At 45.7% G+C, this 15168-nt stretch overlaps 1 protein-coding gene across 2 annotated transcripts in view; it reads left to right on the top strand.

The window, feature by feature from the left end:
- Positions 1 to 14252, top strand: part of PRKCB (protein kinase C beta) — a gene marked incomplete at its 5' end in the record, with an annotated part of 314098 nt that extends 299846 nt beyond the window's left edge. The window contains one exon of one of the 2 annotated variants that reach the window (XM_081257427.1): positions 13661 to 14252. In XM_081257427.1, the coding sequence (XP_081113553.1) occupies positions 13661 to 13813 (153 nt within the window). In that variant the 3' untranslated portion in view covers positions 13814 to 14252. Of the gene's footprint in view, positions 1 to 7552; positions 9170 to 13660 lie in introns of those variants that run through there. The other variant, XM_081257426.1, reaches the window with a different exon arrangement.
- Between the last annotated feature and the right edge of the window lie 916 nt (positions 14253 to 15168).

Raw genomic sequence — 15168 nt, 5'->3', positions numbered from 1 at the left:
AGTGCAGTGAAGAGGTGGTTAAATCATTTATATAGGGCAGTTCTTCCGGGCCTTTGCTTACCTTTGGCCAATTATCTCACTTGTTTTCCACACCTGACCTGTCCTAGGGCCCTCCCCAATATGTGTGCACGTGTTCTTTGCCAAGATGGATTCCAGCGCAGAGGCCTGAGGGAGGTTTGACAGCACCTATTACGGGGTGGCGTCCTCTCCTTTTTTGACCCCCGAGCAGCCTTCCTGTGTATGTGCAGTTGGGCAGCCGGGGAGGTGATAGATGTGGTTGTCTTATCTCTTTACCCTGGCAGAGCTCAGCCCCTGCCACCAGCTTTGTCCTTGGAATGTCTAGGGAAAACAGAGCTCCAGTTTACTCTGCTGGACAAACTCCAGCTGTCCAGCCCAGGGGCCCATCTACCTTCTACCTCGCTAGGATAGGCTGCGGTGTGGCAGGGCCTGTAGGATCCCTCAGTTGCCAGGGTACAGCCACACGCATCAGATTAGCTCATTGGACAGGACTGGGTAAGTCAGCACTCAACAGCAGCTACCAGCTACCATGTGAGAGATTTTATGGGCATTTTGTCAAATCAACCTCACCGCATCCTGCAAGATAGATCCATTTGACATAACAGAAAACCTGGCTTAGGGAATTTAGCTAAACTGCTTACAAATTATAGGGCTGGGGATTGATGGTGCTGAGATTGGTACCCAGGTCAGCTTTTTTTTGTGTGTGTGTGGTACGCGGGCCTCTCACTGCTGTGGCCTCTTCTGCTGCGCGTGCAGGCTCAGCAGCCATGGCTCATGGGCCCAGCCGCTCCACGGCATGTGGGATCCTCCCGGACTGGGGCACGAACCCGTGTCCCCTGCATCGGCAGGTGGACTCCCAACCACTGCGCCACCAGGGAAGCCCCCCAGGTCAGCTTTTAAGTCCATGCCACATGATCGGATACAGTCTGTTAGGCAGTGAGATGTCGCTGTTGCCCCGTGGTCCTTGGAATCAAGCAAAGCAGGCTCTGAATCGTGGTTCTCCTCCTTTACCTTGTATGACCCTGACCAAGTGTTAACTTTTCACATTTTCTGTTAAGTGGAGATAATCCTTTTCCTGCCTATCTTACAAACTTGTGAGAATCAAAGCTATAAAAACATAAGCAAGTAAAAGGATTAATTACTATTTGAGGGCAGTTAATTTGAAGCCAGCAACATAGGTTTAGGATGAATGGTGAAGAATAGATAAGAACAATATGATACTTTGTTGACATGGGAAAAAGTTTAGAATATATTTCATGTAGTTTTTTTTTAAAGCAGGCTAAAGAATAAAGTGATGAATCTACATTTTTTAAAGTAAAAAACATCCATCCGTCAATTCATCCAGCCGTCCAGGACACAGACCAAAATGTTAACATAATAAAGGTACTGGGGTGGTGGAATTACAAAGGGTTTTGTTGTTTCTTTTTCTTGGTGCTTGTGAACAAGTTATTTGTTTCTGCATAAACGGATCAGTTGTCAGATCTTGGATCAAATCCTAGTCAGTTACTTAAGCTCTAAATCTGTTCCTCATTGTAGAGCAGACTCCATAGAACTGTTGGATTAAATGAGATCATGCTTGTAAAGCACTTATACAGTATTTGGCTAATAATAAGCACTTAATATATGCTACTATTCATCCCTTTGACAACATTGAGTGCCTACTCTGTACTGGGACCTGGAAATTCAGGGGTGGGCAAATCAGATGTGGCTTCAGCTCTCATAGAGCTTACAGTCTAGATGGGAATATAGACCATACAGATATGCAAAGAAATAAACATGTAATTGTAGCTTGAGATATTCACGTATTTTATTTCCTGTGGAAGAAATGAACAGATTGCTCTGAGAGAGAATAACAAGAGGAGAAAGGGTGAATCTGCTTTACTTGGAGGTGATCCAGAGGATCACCTCACCTTCTCTGAGGAGGTAGCATTTAACCTGAGATCTGGAAGAAAACAAAACATTGCGTGTTGTTTTTAAATGAAAATCTTTTTTAAAATGAAGCTTGCTGTCAAGCACAAAAGACGCCCTCTCTTGCCAGCTTCCTCCTTAATAGACACAGAGATCAAATATTCCTGATTGTAAGGGACCTTCCTTATCAGGAAAGGAGGCTTGAATCTTTCCTTCTTTGCCAAAGTCCAGGCCATGCGGAGTATTGTCTGACTCTGCTCCAGAGAAACACCTTGGTCCACAGACAACTTTTAAAAATGATCAAATGCGTGTGCCTGGCATGGCTGGCTGCTTCTCCCTGGGTGGGTCCCTCCTGCATTCTCCTGCTGCAGAGAACCCTAGGCATAAAAAGGATCCCGAATTTCACTGAATTTGCACATTAGAGAGAGAGAGAGAGAGAGAGAGAGACTCCCTTGTCTTTTAGTCGGACCATATCGCTTGGGTATCTTTTCATTGTGACCTAGTCTCGGCTCACTGTGTCCTAGTCCCTGGTGTCTTGATGGAGGCTGGGCAGGAATCTCCCCTGTGCCATTGGCCTCATGTTATCAAACTTGATGAAGCAGTGAGAAGTCTGGGGTGGACCTTTATCCTCTTCTCTAGCATCTTGCTCTGTCCCTGACCTCTTTTCACCTCCATTTCTTCCCTGGGCTCTTCCTTTCCCTCCTCCAAAGAAGCAGTGTCTTTCTTTCTGGTCCCACTCAGCTTAGATGTCATCTCCTCGGAAAGTCTCCTGGCCCTTCTCACGTTCCTCACCTTTGTACTCAAGGGCAGCTCTTGTCACGTGGCACCATGCCATGGCCTGTGTGTGCATCTGTCTCCTCTGCTAGACTGTAAGCTCAATGATGGCAAGGACAAGGTCTGTCTTATGTGTCATCATATTTTTGGTGCCCAGCACACCGATGGACAGAAGATGCCCATTTAGATAACCTAAATATTAGCCTTTGTCATCATCCCCAAATACACACTAGGGCAGCCATTAGGGAGATCTTAGAGTTTTTAACTAAGATGAAGTACATTAAAGAGCGCCAGGCAGATTTTGGCAATTTGGCTAAATATTCCCATTCCCTTTATTTCTATTTCCCCCCTTTCCTCCACTGTAATAGCTCCCTCATTTAAAATAGCTTTTGTAGTTTTTGTCCTTATTGTACACAAAAATAATACTACTTGACTATTATTTAAATTTTCAAAAACACAATAAGCATAAAAGATAGAAAAATCAAACAATCTGTAACTCTCCCAATCTCTAGAAGCACATATATAATATGCCTGCAGATAGTACATATACATTTATGTCTATAATTTATAGAATGGGAACATATCGTACACACTGACATTAATTATATATAACTGTTATTTAATATTCTTCTACATCTTATTTTAATTTTTAAAAGCATTTTGCATGGCGATACATAAAATAGATGGATCATTATTTATTTAACTCTTTTCCCTATTGGCCGAGAGTTGATTTAAATTTTTTTTTTCCCTCTAACAATCCTTTGATGAACATCCTATACCTTGATGGGATAAACCCAGGGGTATAGATAGAGCAGGAGTCCAGGAAAAGCTCCTGGAGGAAGTGTCTGGAGACAGAGGAGGACGCGTAGACAATGATGGGGAACAGGGTGGGAGGCACGTGTTCCCAGCAGAAGAGACAGCCTGTGCTAAGGCTCGGAGGTGAGAGTGCATGAGGGGTCTAGGAACTGGGAGGACGTCAGGACAGCTGGTGGGTGTGTGTGGTGGGAGGAGTTGGGCTGCGGGACCGTGGGCAGCGAAGAGGCTGTTGACCAGGTGACCAGGGCTGAGTCCTAAACAGCCTGTAAGCCATGCTGAGGACTGTGGCTTTGGGCAGTGGGGTGCCATCGCAGACTAGAGCAGGGAAGTGACATATCCAGGTTGGCGTCTCTGAAAGATCCCTGTGGTCGCTGTGACCGAGCCAACTCCACATTAGACAGCTAGACTTGGAGGTGTTATTAACACAATGAAACAGAAATTAGAAAGAAGAGAAGAAAAAGAAAAGAAGAGCTCACATGTAAAGGCTCACGGATAAGCTTTTCAAACGGTCTTGGCTCTTAAATTCGGAGGCACAAGGGAACAAGTCACGATCCTCACTCCCCTCTCCAACCCGGGAAGAGGTTCCATGTGATTTTAAATAACCTAGTTGGCTTTGGCCCCCATTCCTGTTCCAGGAGCCCCAGTGATGACAAGGGGGTTGGGTTTTCTTCTCGCCACTGAGTGAGGCTGAAGCATCCACCCAAGACAGCCAGAGAAGCAGGTGTGGTCCACGCTGCGTTTGCAATTAGATCCCAGCCGCTGAGCTGCCTGTTCTCCAAGGACACAGCAGGCGCAGAGCTGATCAGGGCCGTGCCTCCCAAGGGCTGACGTCTCCATTTAGGGAGCGCTCCTGAAGCTAATGGGCAGTGACAGCTCCATTTGAAAAACACGGAAACACTTAGGGAGGCTGTGATCTGCCAGCCTCGTAAGCTGCTTATTAGCAAGGAAATCACACTCCCGCTGTATTGTGCCCCCTTGGTTAACCCCTGTTCCTGCATCTCCTCTCTGCTATCTCACTTAAAGATTTCATTGTTCTCCAGGCAGGGGCGGGGAGTGATGGGAGAGGAGGCTGCGGAGCTTCCAGAAGCTGTTTCTCTGTCTCCCATCACAGCCTCTGGGGAGGCCCCGGCAGAGCAACAGCCTTCTGGTGTGGATAGGAAATGGATGGTTTTTTAAAGAAAAATGGCCCCTGAAGACTCTCTGTGTCTCAGCTAACAGGCTTCCTGCACTGGCTGGCTGAGGTCCCAACACCCAGAAACACCCGCCGGGCTGCCTCGTAACATGCCATCCCACTCCTCCATCCCTGCCACAAATACCTCTTTGTTTTTTCCAGCTCCATCCCTGCTGCTCCACCCTCTTTTCCACAGCCCCATCCACCATCTCTCTCCTCTGGATGATCGATCGCAACCATCTTCTACCCTCCCCGCTGCCTCTGCCATCAGTCTAGCGCTGGTTCCTTTTCAGTCCCCACACCGCAGCGAGGGGACTCCCTCCTTGACCCTTGACACCTCCACTGGACTCTCCAATTTATCATGAATGAAACCAAGTGCTCGATGTCTTCCAACAAACACGCTTTACCCCTCGTGTCCCCCACTCACCAAGTAACTCAGACCACAAGTCCTCTCATACCCCATGTCCGATCCATCAGCAAATCATGTCAAATTTAAATTCAAAGTAGACCCCCTCCCAATCAAATGCATCTTCCCATCTCCCCCACTGTCATCTTCCTCCAGGCCACCATCATCTCTTGCCTGGATTATGCAACAGCCTCCTGACTGGTCTCACTTTTTCCACCTTTTCCCCTTGTCCACCCATCGGTCTATTTTAGACACAGCCCCAATGATGCTGCTTAAATATAAGTCAGAATTGTCCCCAGGGCACAAAAGAGGAAACGGAGACTTGAAGGGACTTGACTGGAGTTGTACAACTAGCGGTCAGTGATGGCGGGATTCAAACCCATGTCTGCAGGTGCGTGGGCTTCCTTCTCTCCCAATAGGAAGCGGGCAGGAGCCGAGGCTCTCTGCGAACTCGGTCTCCTGCACACATATCCAATACCTCTGCTTCCCTTGATCATAAGCTTGAAAGAGGAGCTTGTACTGCTTGGCTTTTCAGCTTATCTTCCCTCTTCCAAGGACTGAAGTTCAGCAGCAGCCCTGCATTTTCTCATCAGTCTCCTCCCAATTACCAAATGCCATGGCCCATTTTCAATAACTTTCCTGCTTGACCTCTTGGAGATATTTCAGCTGTAACAGTGCCCTCTCCTTGGATTCCTCTCCATCCTCAGCTTGTCTGCTTCAGCTCTCTCCTGATTCTCTTCTTACCGCTTTAAGTGTTAGGGGCAATAATCCCTTTGGCAAATGACAATCAAATACCTACCTCACAGGGTGGCTATGTGAATTAAAAAGCTAATGTATGCAACACGCTTAGCAAATGTCAGTTGTCTAAAAAGTGCACAGTGGTTTTAATTACTATTGTTATTATCTTTTTTTCTACCCTCCATAGTCTGTCCTTTAAAAAAACTTTTTCAAGACCTCTCTCCTGAGCTCCAGAACCCATACTTCTGACTCCCCCAGATCATCTCCGAGAATCTCAGTGGCCCCTCAAAGTCATCATGTCCAAAATGGAAATAGTCATCTTTCTGAATTCTCCCGCATTCTTTCTCTTGGTGATTGATATAAGCATATTCTCTGTCATTCAAACCAGAGACCTCGTGATCCCCATCCTTGGCTTCTCCCCCCTGCCCCCCACCCCTACCCCACTCCATGCGGTCAGTCACCAGCCAACAACCATTCTTGCCACATGGCGCCGGGAGCTTGGCTCTGACATCAGACAGACCTGGCTCATGTGGCAGCTCTCCTGTTCATTAGCAGCGGGACCCTGAACAAATGACATCACCTCCTTGGCCTCAGTCTCCTCATCTGTACAATAGGGATGACAGTAATACCCACTTCATAGGATCATTGGGAGGATGAAATAAGATAATACAAGGAAAGAGCATTCCAGGGTGCCCAGAACATAGCAGATGCATAATAAATATTAACTGTCATAATTATTATTATTACTACTGCTGCTACTATGCTATTAGGCTGTGGTTGCCTCCTGTAGATGCTGAAACACTTAGAGGTTTCATGTAAACGGGTTTGCTGGTGAAGAACAAAGAAGGCCAGATTTACTGACTCATCTCTTCTCGTTAGATGAGAACTGGCGCGGGCATGTGTGTGCACTCACGCATGAGTGTATACATGTACGTACACACACATGTTATCACTCTGCCTCAGACCAGGACCTTTTCATAGAGAAGGACAGCAGGATGAGTGAGAAATGGCGATGGTTTTCCCTCTAGAGCTGGATTGCCTCACCAAAGCACTGGGTTGGGTTTCATCCCACACCCCTTGTTCCCACCTGGAGGGAGAATGGCTGAGTTTACCTCCTGGCACCTTGTAATTAAGGGTCGGTGACTTATCACGCCTGGTGGTTGCCCAGCCATTGCAGGCACCAAACCCAGGTCTTGAGCTCTTTCTCCATTGACTGGAGACATCTCCAGAGATGACTGAGAGCCAGAGGACAGTGCTTTGAGGGACCTGCTGCTTAGTATTGGGATCTCCAAGGTGATGTATAAATGTGTCATTACTTTGCATCTTGTGCCCAAGAAATATCTCAGGCACCTTAATCACATCTCCTTTAAAATGAGCTTGGCTGACTCCTTGGGGTGGGGTCGGGAGAACATGCCACATGCCACCAGCCCCACCATCCCATGCCTTTGCCATCCAGCTCCTGACTGCCCAGAAGGATACCAGAGGCAGCTCACGAGCTACAGGAACTGAAGGTCGGGAGCCCAGCGTCATGTGCCAATCAACGGTCGTGAAAATTTTGCATTTTATGTTGCTTTCATTTCTGATCATCAAAACAACCTCTCTGAGGTAGTGAAAGGGAAGGGTTTGGAGAAGACCTCACCCAGTTTTATTTTGTTCTGTTTTGTTTTGGTTGTTTTTTTTTTTTTCCACCCACCACAAATTCTTCTCTTCCCCTCTCATAGTGTGGGCGAAATGCTGAAAACTTCGACCGGTTTTTCACCCGCCATCCACCAGTCCTAACACCTCCTGACCAGGAAGTCATCAGGAATATTGACCAATCAGAATTCGAAGGATTTTCCTTTGTTAACTCTGAATTTTTAAAACCTGAAGTCAAGAGCTAAGTAGATGTGTAGATTTCCGTCCTTCATTTCTGTCATTCAAGCTCAACGGCTATTGTGGTGACATTTTTTTTTTTTTATTGCAAAGTTGCATCCATGTTTTATTTGCTGATGAAACTAGAGTGACCATGTTTCAGGACCCAAATGTCCTCAGGTAGTTTGGAGCATCTCTGTGAGATGGGATTATGCAGATGGCATGTTGAAAATGTGGCTGCATAATTAGCACATTATCAAAGTCCTTTTAGCACTTATTTTCCCCAGCATGTCAGCGAAGTAGATCCAGTAGGGACAGAACATGCCAGCTTTCTTTCCTTTTTTCCTGCGCTGCCATTTTCACACATTTTCCAATCCCAACCATCCAATCTAGATTTTTCCTGCCAAATGAGTGGATAATCGGATGCTAGCAGTATTCTTCCACTTCTGGACTAGGAGCTTGGCTTGTATCCAAGTAGGTGGTTGCTTTGACTTAGAGGGAGTTTCCTCCGTTCTGCCTGGTTTGGAGGCACTGGGAGCTTTGAAAAGAACACGCTAAACATAAAATTTTATTTGTTGTTTTTTAAAACTCAAAGTTCCGAAGATTATCTAAGCCCTTTTAAAATTCTAAGACTGTGCTTTGAGACAGTTTCAATCTAAGGGCACCTCAAGGAGTCATAAGGCAACCAGCTTGGGTGCTACCTCGACGCTGTAAGCTCTGATTCCCTGTGTCCCCAATCACCTTCATCCCCAAACTACTTGAAAAGGGCATTTGGACCCACTCCCTGAAAAGACATGGTCACTTTAGCAAGGTCCTGAAGGGCCATGGTTTTACATTACATTTCAAAGTTTATTTGCTTTGGGGTTTTATTTCTGTTGTTGTTCAAATGCCAAAAAAAAAAAAAAATTACTCTTGTTACACATGCTTTGAAATACGTGTCCAAATGTTATTAACCACAATGACCTGCTTTGATTTACCAAGAAGACTGCTCTGGAGCCTGGCAGACCCGTGCCTGCGTGGATGGGATTTGTCTAGGTTTGTTATTGGCTTCAGAAAGCTAATTAAGTGCTCTGAGAAAGACCATTTCTTGAAAGCATAGACAGTTGTGTTCCTCACTTTGATGTTGTTTTGCAAGATGTTTGTGGAAATGTTCGTATCTGGATGTCTGTTATGTGCCACTTTTCTTCTAGCATCGAGATACAATAAAAAAAAAAAAAAAGCAAGAAAGAAGACATACTATTTCAAGGAAAATGGCTCTCTTTGAAAAACATGGACCCAAACTACAAAATGGGGCCTCCTGAGGCTTCACGACAGAAAAGAACTAAACCCAGAACTTAATCTTGGCCCCAGTGTTGAGCCGGTCAGAGAGGCTGGGACTGTGGACCATTCAGGGACTCCTGGGGGCCTGTGATGGGGTGAGGTGAGCTGGCGAGGGGAACCTCCAGCAATATCGGAGCTCAAGGCCCACATTCCCACAAGAGGCAAGTCTAGGGTCCAGCTAGGAGCCTGGCTGGGGCTCTTGATTTTCTTGTCAAAATTGCTACTCCTCCCAGCTCACACTCAACCTTTCTAGCAAGTAGGTTTATGAGCCCCCAGAGGCCCAAGGAAACCCCTTGAGTGGAAGAAATCCCATTTCCATCTGAGCAGATGAGGACAGCAGGTGGTCCCCCATCCCTGCCTCCTGTCCCCTGCTGTCCTCAGGCAGCCCTAAAGACAACTCTTGTCACAAGTCCAGTGATTTCTGGAAGTGCCAGGGCTTCTAAGAGACCATCAAGGGAACTTGAAAGACTTGACAAATGTCCTTGAAGTGAGACTTCTCATCTTTAAACAAACCATGATTTGATCTCCACTTTGGCAAAGCCCCTTGCTCTTCACTGCTTTCTGCCCGCTCTCGTCTCCCTGATGCGGCCTTTGGGACCAGCCCTGCTGCCGCCGCGGTGGTAGCAATCTAGACGTCAGGGGAAGCATACATGAAGTCCTGGCTGACAAGCTCAGGTGGCAAGAGAAGGAGGGAAATCGGGGCACAACCTCCTCATTTTATTGGTGGGAAACCAGCATCTGGAGGGAGGAAGTGACTTGCCCAATGTCAGCCAGCTGGGATGCAAACCCAGTTTCCTGATTCTCGGTGCAGGCCTCTTTCTGCTCTGTGACTACCATCTCTGAGCTGTGCCCACCAACAGACAAGTTATTTGAGGTCCTTCACCTGGCTGTTGGGTCACCAGGCCTTTCCTTGGATATGCTCTCAGGAAGATTAAAAACGATGGAGAAATATTGGCCCATCAATAAAAGATTACAGACAACTTTAGAGAACAATGTAGGATGGATGGACGGACCGATAGAACTAGATAGATAGATAGAGATAAATAGAAAGAATATACTCTGTGTGTGTGTATATATATATACATATATATGTATATATATATATATACACAAACACACACTGCACTCTACATTTTCCAAATTGCTACCATTATTTTTCAAAAGTTTAATAGTTTGCAGAAAAAGGTACTCGAGCTGAAGTCTCTGTTCCCCTAACACACCGAGCTGAGGGTTGGTCAGGGAAGCCTTCTGTGAAAGAGAGGGATCATTAGTCAGAATTCCTGCAGTTGCCTTTTCTATCAACATTTCAAGTGCAGAGGAGACTGAGAAACAGAGCTTTCAACATGTATAATCCCAGGGGAATACTTTGCAAAGGTATCCAAGAAGGAGGATTTTGAATTTATTTTTGCAACCACCCATGTATTCCACCTTCCATTCATTCACCCAACCAGCATTTATTGAGCACCGACTCTGTGCCAGGCTCTATTCTGGGTGCCAGGAGCATGGTGGGGAACCATGAAGATGCAATCCAAGAAGGCAGTCATTAAACAAGTAATTAAAAGCATGATGTAATCTAGAGATAACTAGTCTCTGGGTTAATCAGGGAAGGCTTCTTTTAAGAAAGAAGTCATCCAAAGCCTATGGGGCTCTGCTTTCTCTCTGGACATCACATTTGAGGCTAAAGGAGGAGATGCAGCAGTGCCCTCTTGACCCAGATTTGTGGGACAATCATATAGTGCAATGGTGGGGAAAGAGAGGCAAGAGGGTAACTGGGGTGAGTTTCCTTCCAGAAGGCCAAAGGCACAGTCTCCATACTTGAACAGCTCGCAGAATCACCAAGATTTGAGCAGAGATACCTGTATGGAGATGCTTGTATGGAGAGAGGGAACTGGTTTCAGAGCTCGGTTCCGAATCCTGAATCTCACCTTTGGGCTGCGTCACTCAGATTCCTGCAGGCATTACCTTTTCTGGCCCTCAGGGAGACACTGCCCCTGGCTTAACACCACCTGGGTCTTCTAGATGAGACAGGGTGATATTTTCCAAAAGACCTTAAATTAGAGGAGAAGTTTTTAAAAAGAAACTAAAAAGATAATCCAAAGGAACCAAAACAGTCCAGGTCAGCCATGGCTAGTTGTCTACCAGGATCTTAGAATCTCTCTTTTCATTTCTTGGACTTCTCACTAACCTGCTTCTCTTCTAAGAAAGCACAGGGCCATGGTCGCAGTGACCTTCTTGGGGAATTAATAGGAAGCCAGTGGAATCAGTAACCCTCCTTGGAGGAGTGAAACTATTCTCATGTGGCTTCAGATACTATCAACCCAGAAAGGGATTGTCCCAACAGAGAGGCCCATTCTTTCCCAACTGCTAGGATAAAATTCAGGGGTGTTTTCTATGACGATCTGCCCATAATGGCCAGTCCTATTTAGACCATGTGAACGATGGAAGCCTGAGTCATCACCAGAACAACACATGGGGAAGGGCCTTCAATATTGGGGCTGGTGGGAAGGGAACCTCTTCTGGATGCCCACAGGCAGGGAAGGCCACGGCGGGGGACCTGAAAGGAGACAGCTGCCTGCTTCTAGCCCCAGATATACCCAGGGCCCACACCCAGCCCTGGAGCTCTCAGATCTCGAAGAAACCTAACACAGTTCTGTCCATATTGGGGCTCACAATGGACAGGGGCCCCTGTGAGAGACCCGTAGGATCAATGGGAACAAATTCCATTGTTTTGCTATAGAGTATGATCTCTAGCCCTGGGGGCAACTGTAAGTTGGAGAAAGCAAAGAGGCTCATCTTTCATAAAGTCTTCATTCATTGACTCATTCATTCAACAAATAATTGTGGAAGGCCTGCCATGTGCCAAGTCTTGGCACTGGAAATATACAGACAAGGACCTTGCCCTCCTGGAAAGAGGCAATAAATAATAAGGACAGTTCCTGACAGCAGCAAGTGCAATGAAGACAATTAAAAAGATGCTAAAGTAGGACTTGTGGGGTCCAGAGAGGGGTGCACAGGCAATATTAAAGGAAAGGATGGCGTGGAATTCAAGCTTTTCTCTGAACACCGCAAAATAACACATTCAGTGCCTGGGACAACACAAGACAGGCTGACAGCAGGCAGGACAAGACAAAGCAGAATAGGTGGGGCATGGTAAGAGATGGTCCACCGTCCAGAAAACAGCTCCACTGGCATCTTCAGCCCACTCCCCTCTGGCCACACTTACTGAAGTGCATTATTCATGTCCCCCTCACTCCTACACCCCTACACATACACATTACAGAAGAGTAATTGGGGCACTTCTTAGGGACATTTTACCTGTCTCAGGGGAGCAGCCAAAAAGAAGGCATTCTTGCGAGAAGTATTTTGCAAAGGGAAATGAATCCAGTAATGAGAAATCCTTGTCAGTCAGTACGCTTTAGGGGTTAAACCTAAAGCATGGATGGCCATTGACCAAATTCTAGCAAATCAGTCAATCCTCACCGACCCTCCCCTCTTTACAATCTGACACCACTCTGGCTTCAGCCAGGTAACCTGCCCGGTACCTGTGAAACCCATACGTTATCCGTGGTTGTCCTGCAATAAACCAGCCATCAAGCTTTCCCCCCAGTCAGAGAGGCCGAGATGAAGCAGAATTAGGTGTGATGTGGTTGGGTAAAAATCACTGCCCCGCTGTGCAGTCTTGGGCAAGTCACTTTACTTTCTGGTGCCTCCGTTTTCTCATACGTCAAAGCACCAGGGGCGAGGACCTCTACCTGCCCCTAGGTGGGTGGTAAGGACGGGAAGATCATAGGCTGGTAAGGACCCTGAAGAGGTGAGAACATCATCCAGATGTGAGATCTTGTTATGAGCCCACGCTCTGACATTCCCTGGAGAAACTTGCCCCAAACTGCAGTTAGTAAAGTGGGATTGATGCCCACCCCCACCCCCCAAAAAAGAAAATTCCAGACTAACTAGAATAGAATGTTTTAAAGCTGCCCTTCCAGACTAGGAGTTTGTTGACTAGATACATTGCTGTAAACATCCTTGGAAGAAACTCTGGCTGTTGAAGACCAAGATTCTAGTCTGTGGGTGGATTTCTGAGCATCCCTTCAAAGCCTAAATCGCACCAGGGAATGTGGGGTGGATAGCGATCTGTTCCTTTCATTGAGCAGTGATCTGATGTCCCCATTTTGCCACTCTGCCTTCTGGGGAGCTGAGTGGTCGTGTGGCTCCGCTCCTCTTTAAAGAAAGAAGCCTCCTAGCCACAGGGGGCGCTCTTGGATCGTTTCCTCCTGGACTCTCTACTGCATGACTAATTCTATGACATCATACCTGGTCAGAGGTAGTTTCCAACTCAATTCATCTCAAAGCCAAGGAAAACAACACACACACACACACACACACACACAGACACCTCACTTTCTGGCAATCCTTAAAGAAAGTCAAGGTCTCATTTCTTTCCTTAGAAAATTTCCACCAAGTTTTCTCTCCTGAAGCCAACATACAATGTGAAATGGAAGCTAGGGGATAGTATTGCAATACAGCTGCTAAACCCTGTCAGCACAGGGCTCCTCCTGACTCTGCCCATGAGACGTCATCAGCTTCCCAATAACTGGCACGTCTTGGTCACGTTTCCTTCTTCTTATGCTGTGTTAATGTGTTTGCTTTCCATTTGGCAGAGAGACAAGCGAGACGCCTCCAATTTCGACAAAGAGTTCACCAGACAGCCTGTGGAACTCACGCCTACTGATAAACTCTTCATCATGAACTTGGACCAAAATGAATTTGCTGGCTTCTCCTATACTAACCCAGAGTTTGTCATTAATGTGTAGGTGAATGCAAACTCCACTGTAAGCCTGGAGTATAAGACTTCAGGGCAAGTGTATGTATCTATTCTAGTCTTCCAGGATTCATGGTGCATATGCTGGCATTCCACACGTGGAGAGCTTGTCCTAGAGGGCTTTTCTTTGTATGTGTAGCTTGCTAGTTTGTTTTCTACATCTGAAAATGTTTAGTTTAGAGTAAGCGCTTTATCCAATTATAGAGGTACAATTTTCCAAACTTCCAGAAACTCATCAAATGAACAGACGGTATCAGAACTACTGTGTCTGATACCAAAATGCTTCAGCATTTGTAATTTTTAAAGTCAGAAGCTAATGTTCCTGGTAAAAGTTTTTACAGTTATTCTATAATATCCCCCTTGAATGCTAAGCATGACTGGTATTTTTAAATTGTGAGTAAGCTTTGCAGTTACTGTGAACTATTGTCTCTTGGAGGAAATTTTTTGTTTAAAAATTGATATGATTAAACAGTTAATATATGCAAACTCTTGTTTACATGTCTGCTTTTAAATAGAGTCTGGCACAGAGGTTACAAACTGGAGAGCCATAGGCTGATGCGTAGATGAATTTCGTTTCACTTGCACAGAATTTCATTTAATTGAAATCATTGTCAACATTAAAAAATGGAAGTTTTATGTAAATTTCTAGACTTTCAGATTCACTTTAAAAAAATCAGAAGACTGGTAGCATTGGGCCTCCATTTCCATGTGGAAATAATTCAACAGAACTGAAAAATGGCTATCTCCTTTAAAAGCAGTGCATCCTCTTATTTTACCACAGTCTCCACCACCCCCTATTGTACTATGCTCTCATCCACTTCTCTGGATTCTCTAGCCATTTGAGATTGAGACCTCTGCCATTTGCAAGTCACAGGCTTAATGACCTTCATATTTTCCTGTGCCTGTAATCAGGGTATCTGCTCAGTCATCCATTTGAGTGGTTTGTGTGTATTAAATCCTCAAGCACAAAGTACAGGACATAATTTCATTGCTGCCATGACAAAAGTCAGCAAGGAGACTGGAGTCAGGACACAAAGAACCTTTCCATGGTCTATGAGGATATCACTCATATTTGTAAAACTACTTACCTTTTACTATTTTCTCCCAAATTCGTATCTGCAACAGACAAAACAAAACAAACAGGGGTTTACCCTTTTCTCAACAGCCATACTTGCCCAAGGAGGTCAGAAGAGGAAGGGAAAATAAGGGAGATCACTGCTAAAAGCTGATGGCATGATAAGGAGCCCAATTCTCTCTGAGATCAGACTGTCACGTTACTGAATCACTGGGTGTGAGCCTGACACCTTCTCTGAATGAAATCATGCTTCTCTTTTCTTTTTGAAAGAT

This window comes from Mesoplodon bidens (genome assembly GCF_964165515.1).
Source record: "Mesoplodon bidens genome assembly, chromosome: 15".
Taxonomy (NCBI): domain Eukaryota; kingdom Metazoa; phylum Chordata; class Mammalia; order Artiodactyla; family Ziphiidae; genus Mesoplodon; species Mesoplodon bidens.
This window is presented reverse-complemented; position numbering and strand designations above follow the sequence as displayed.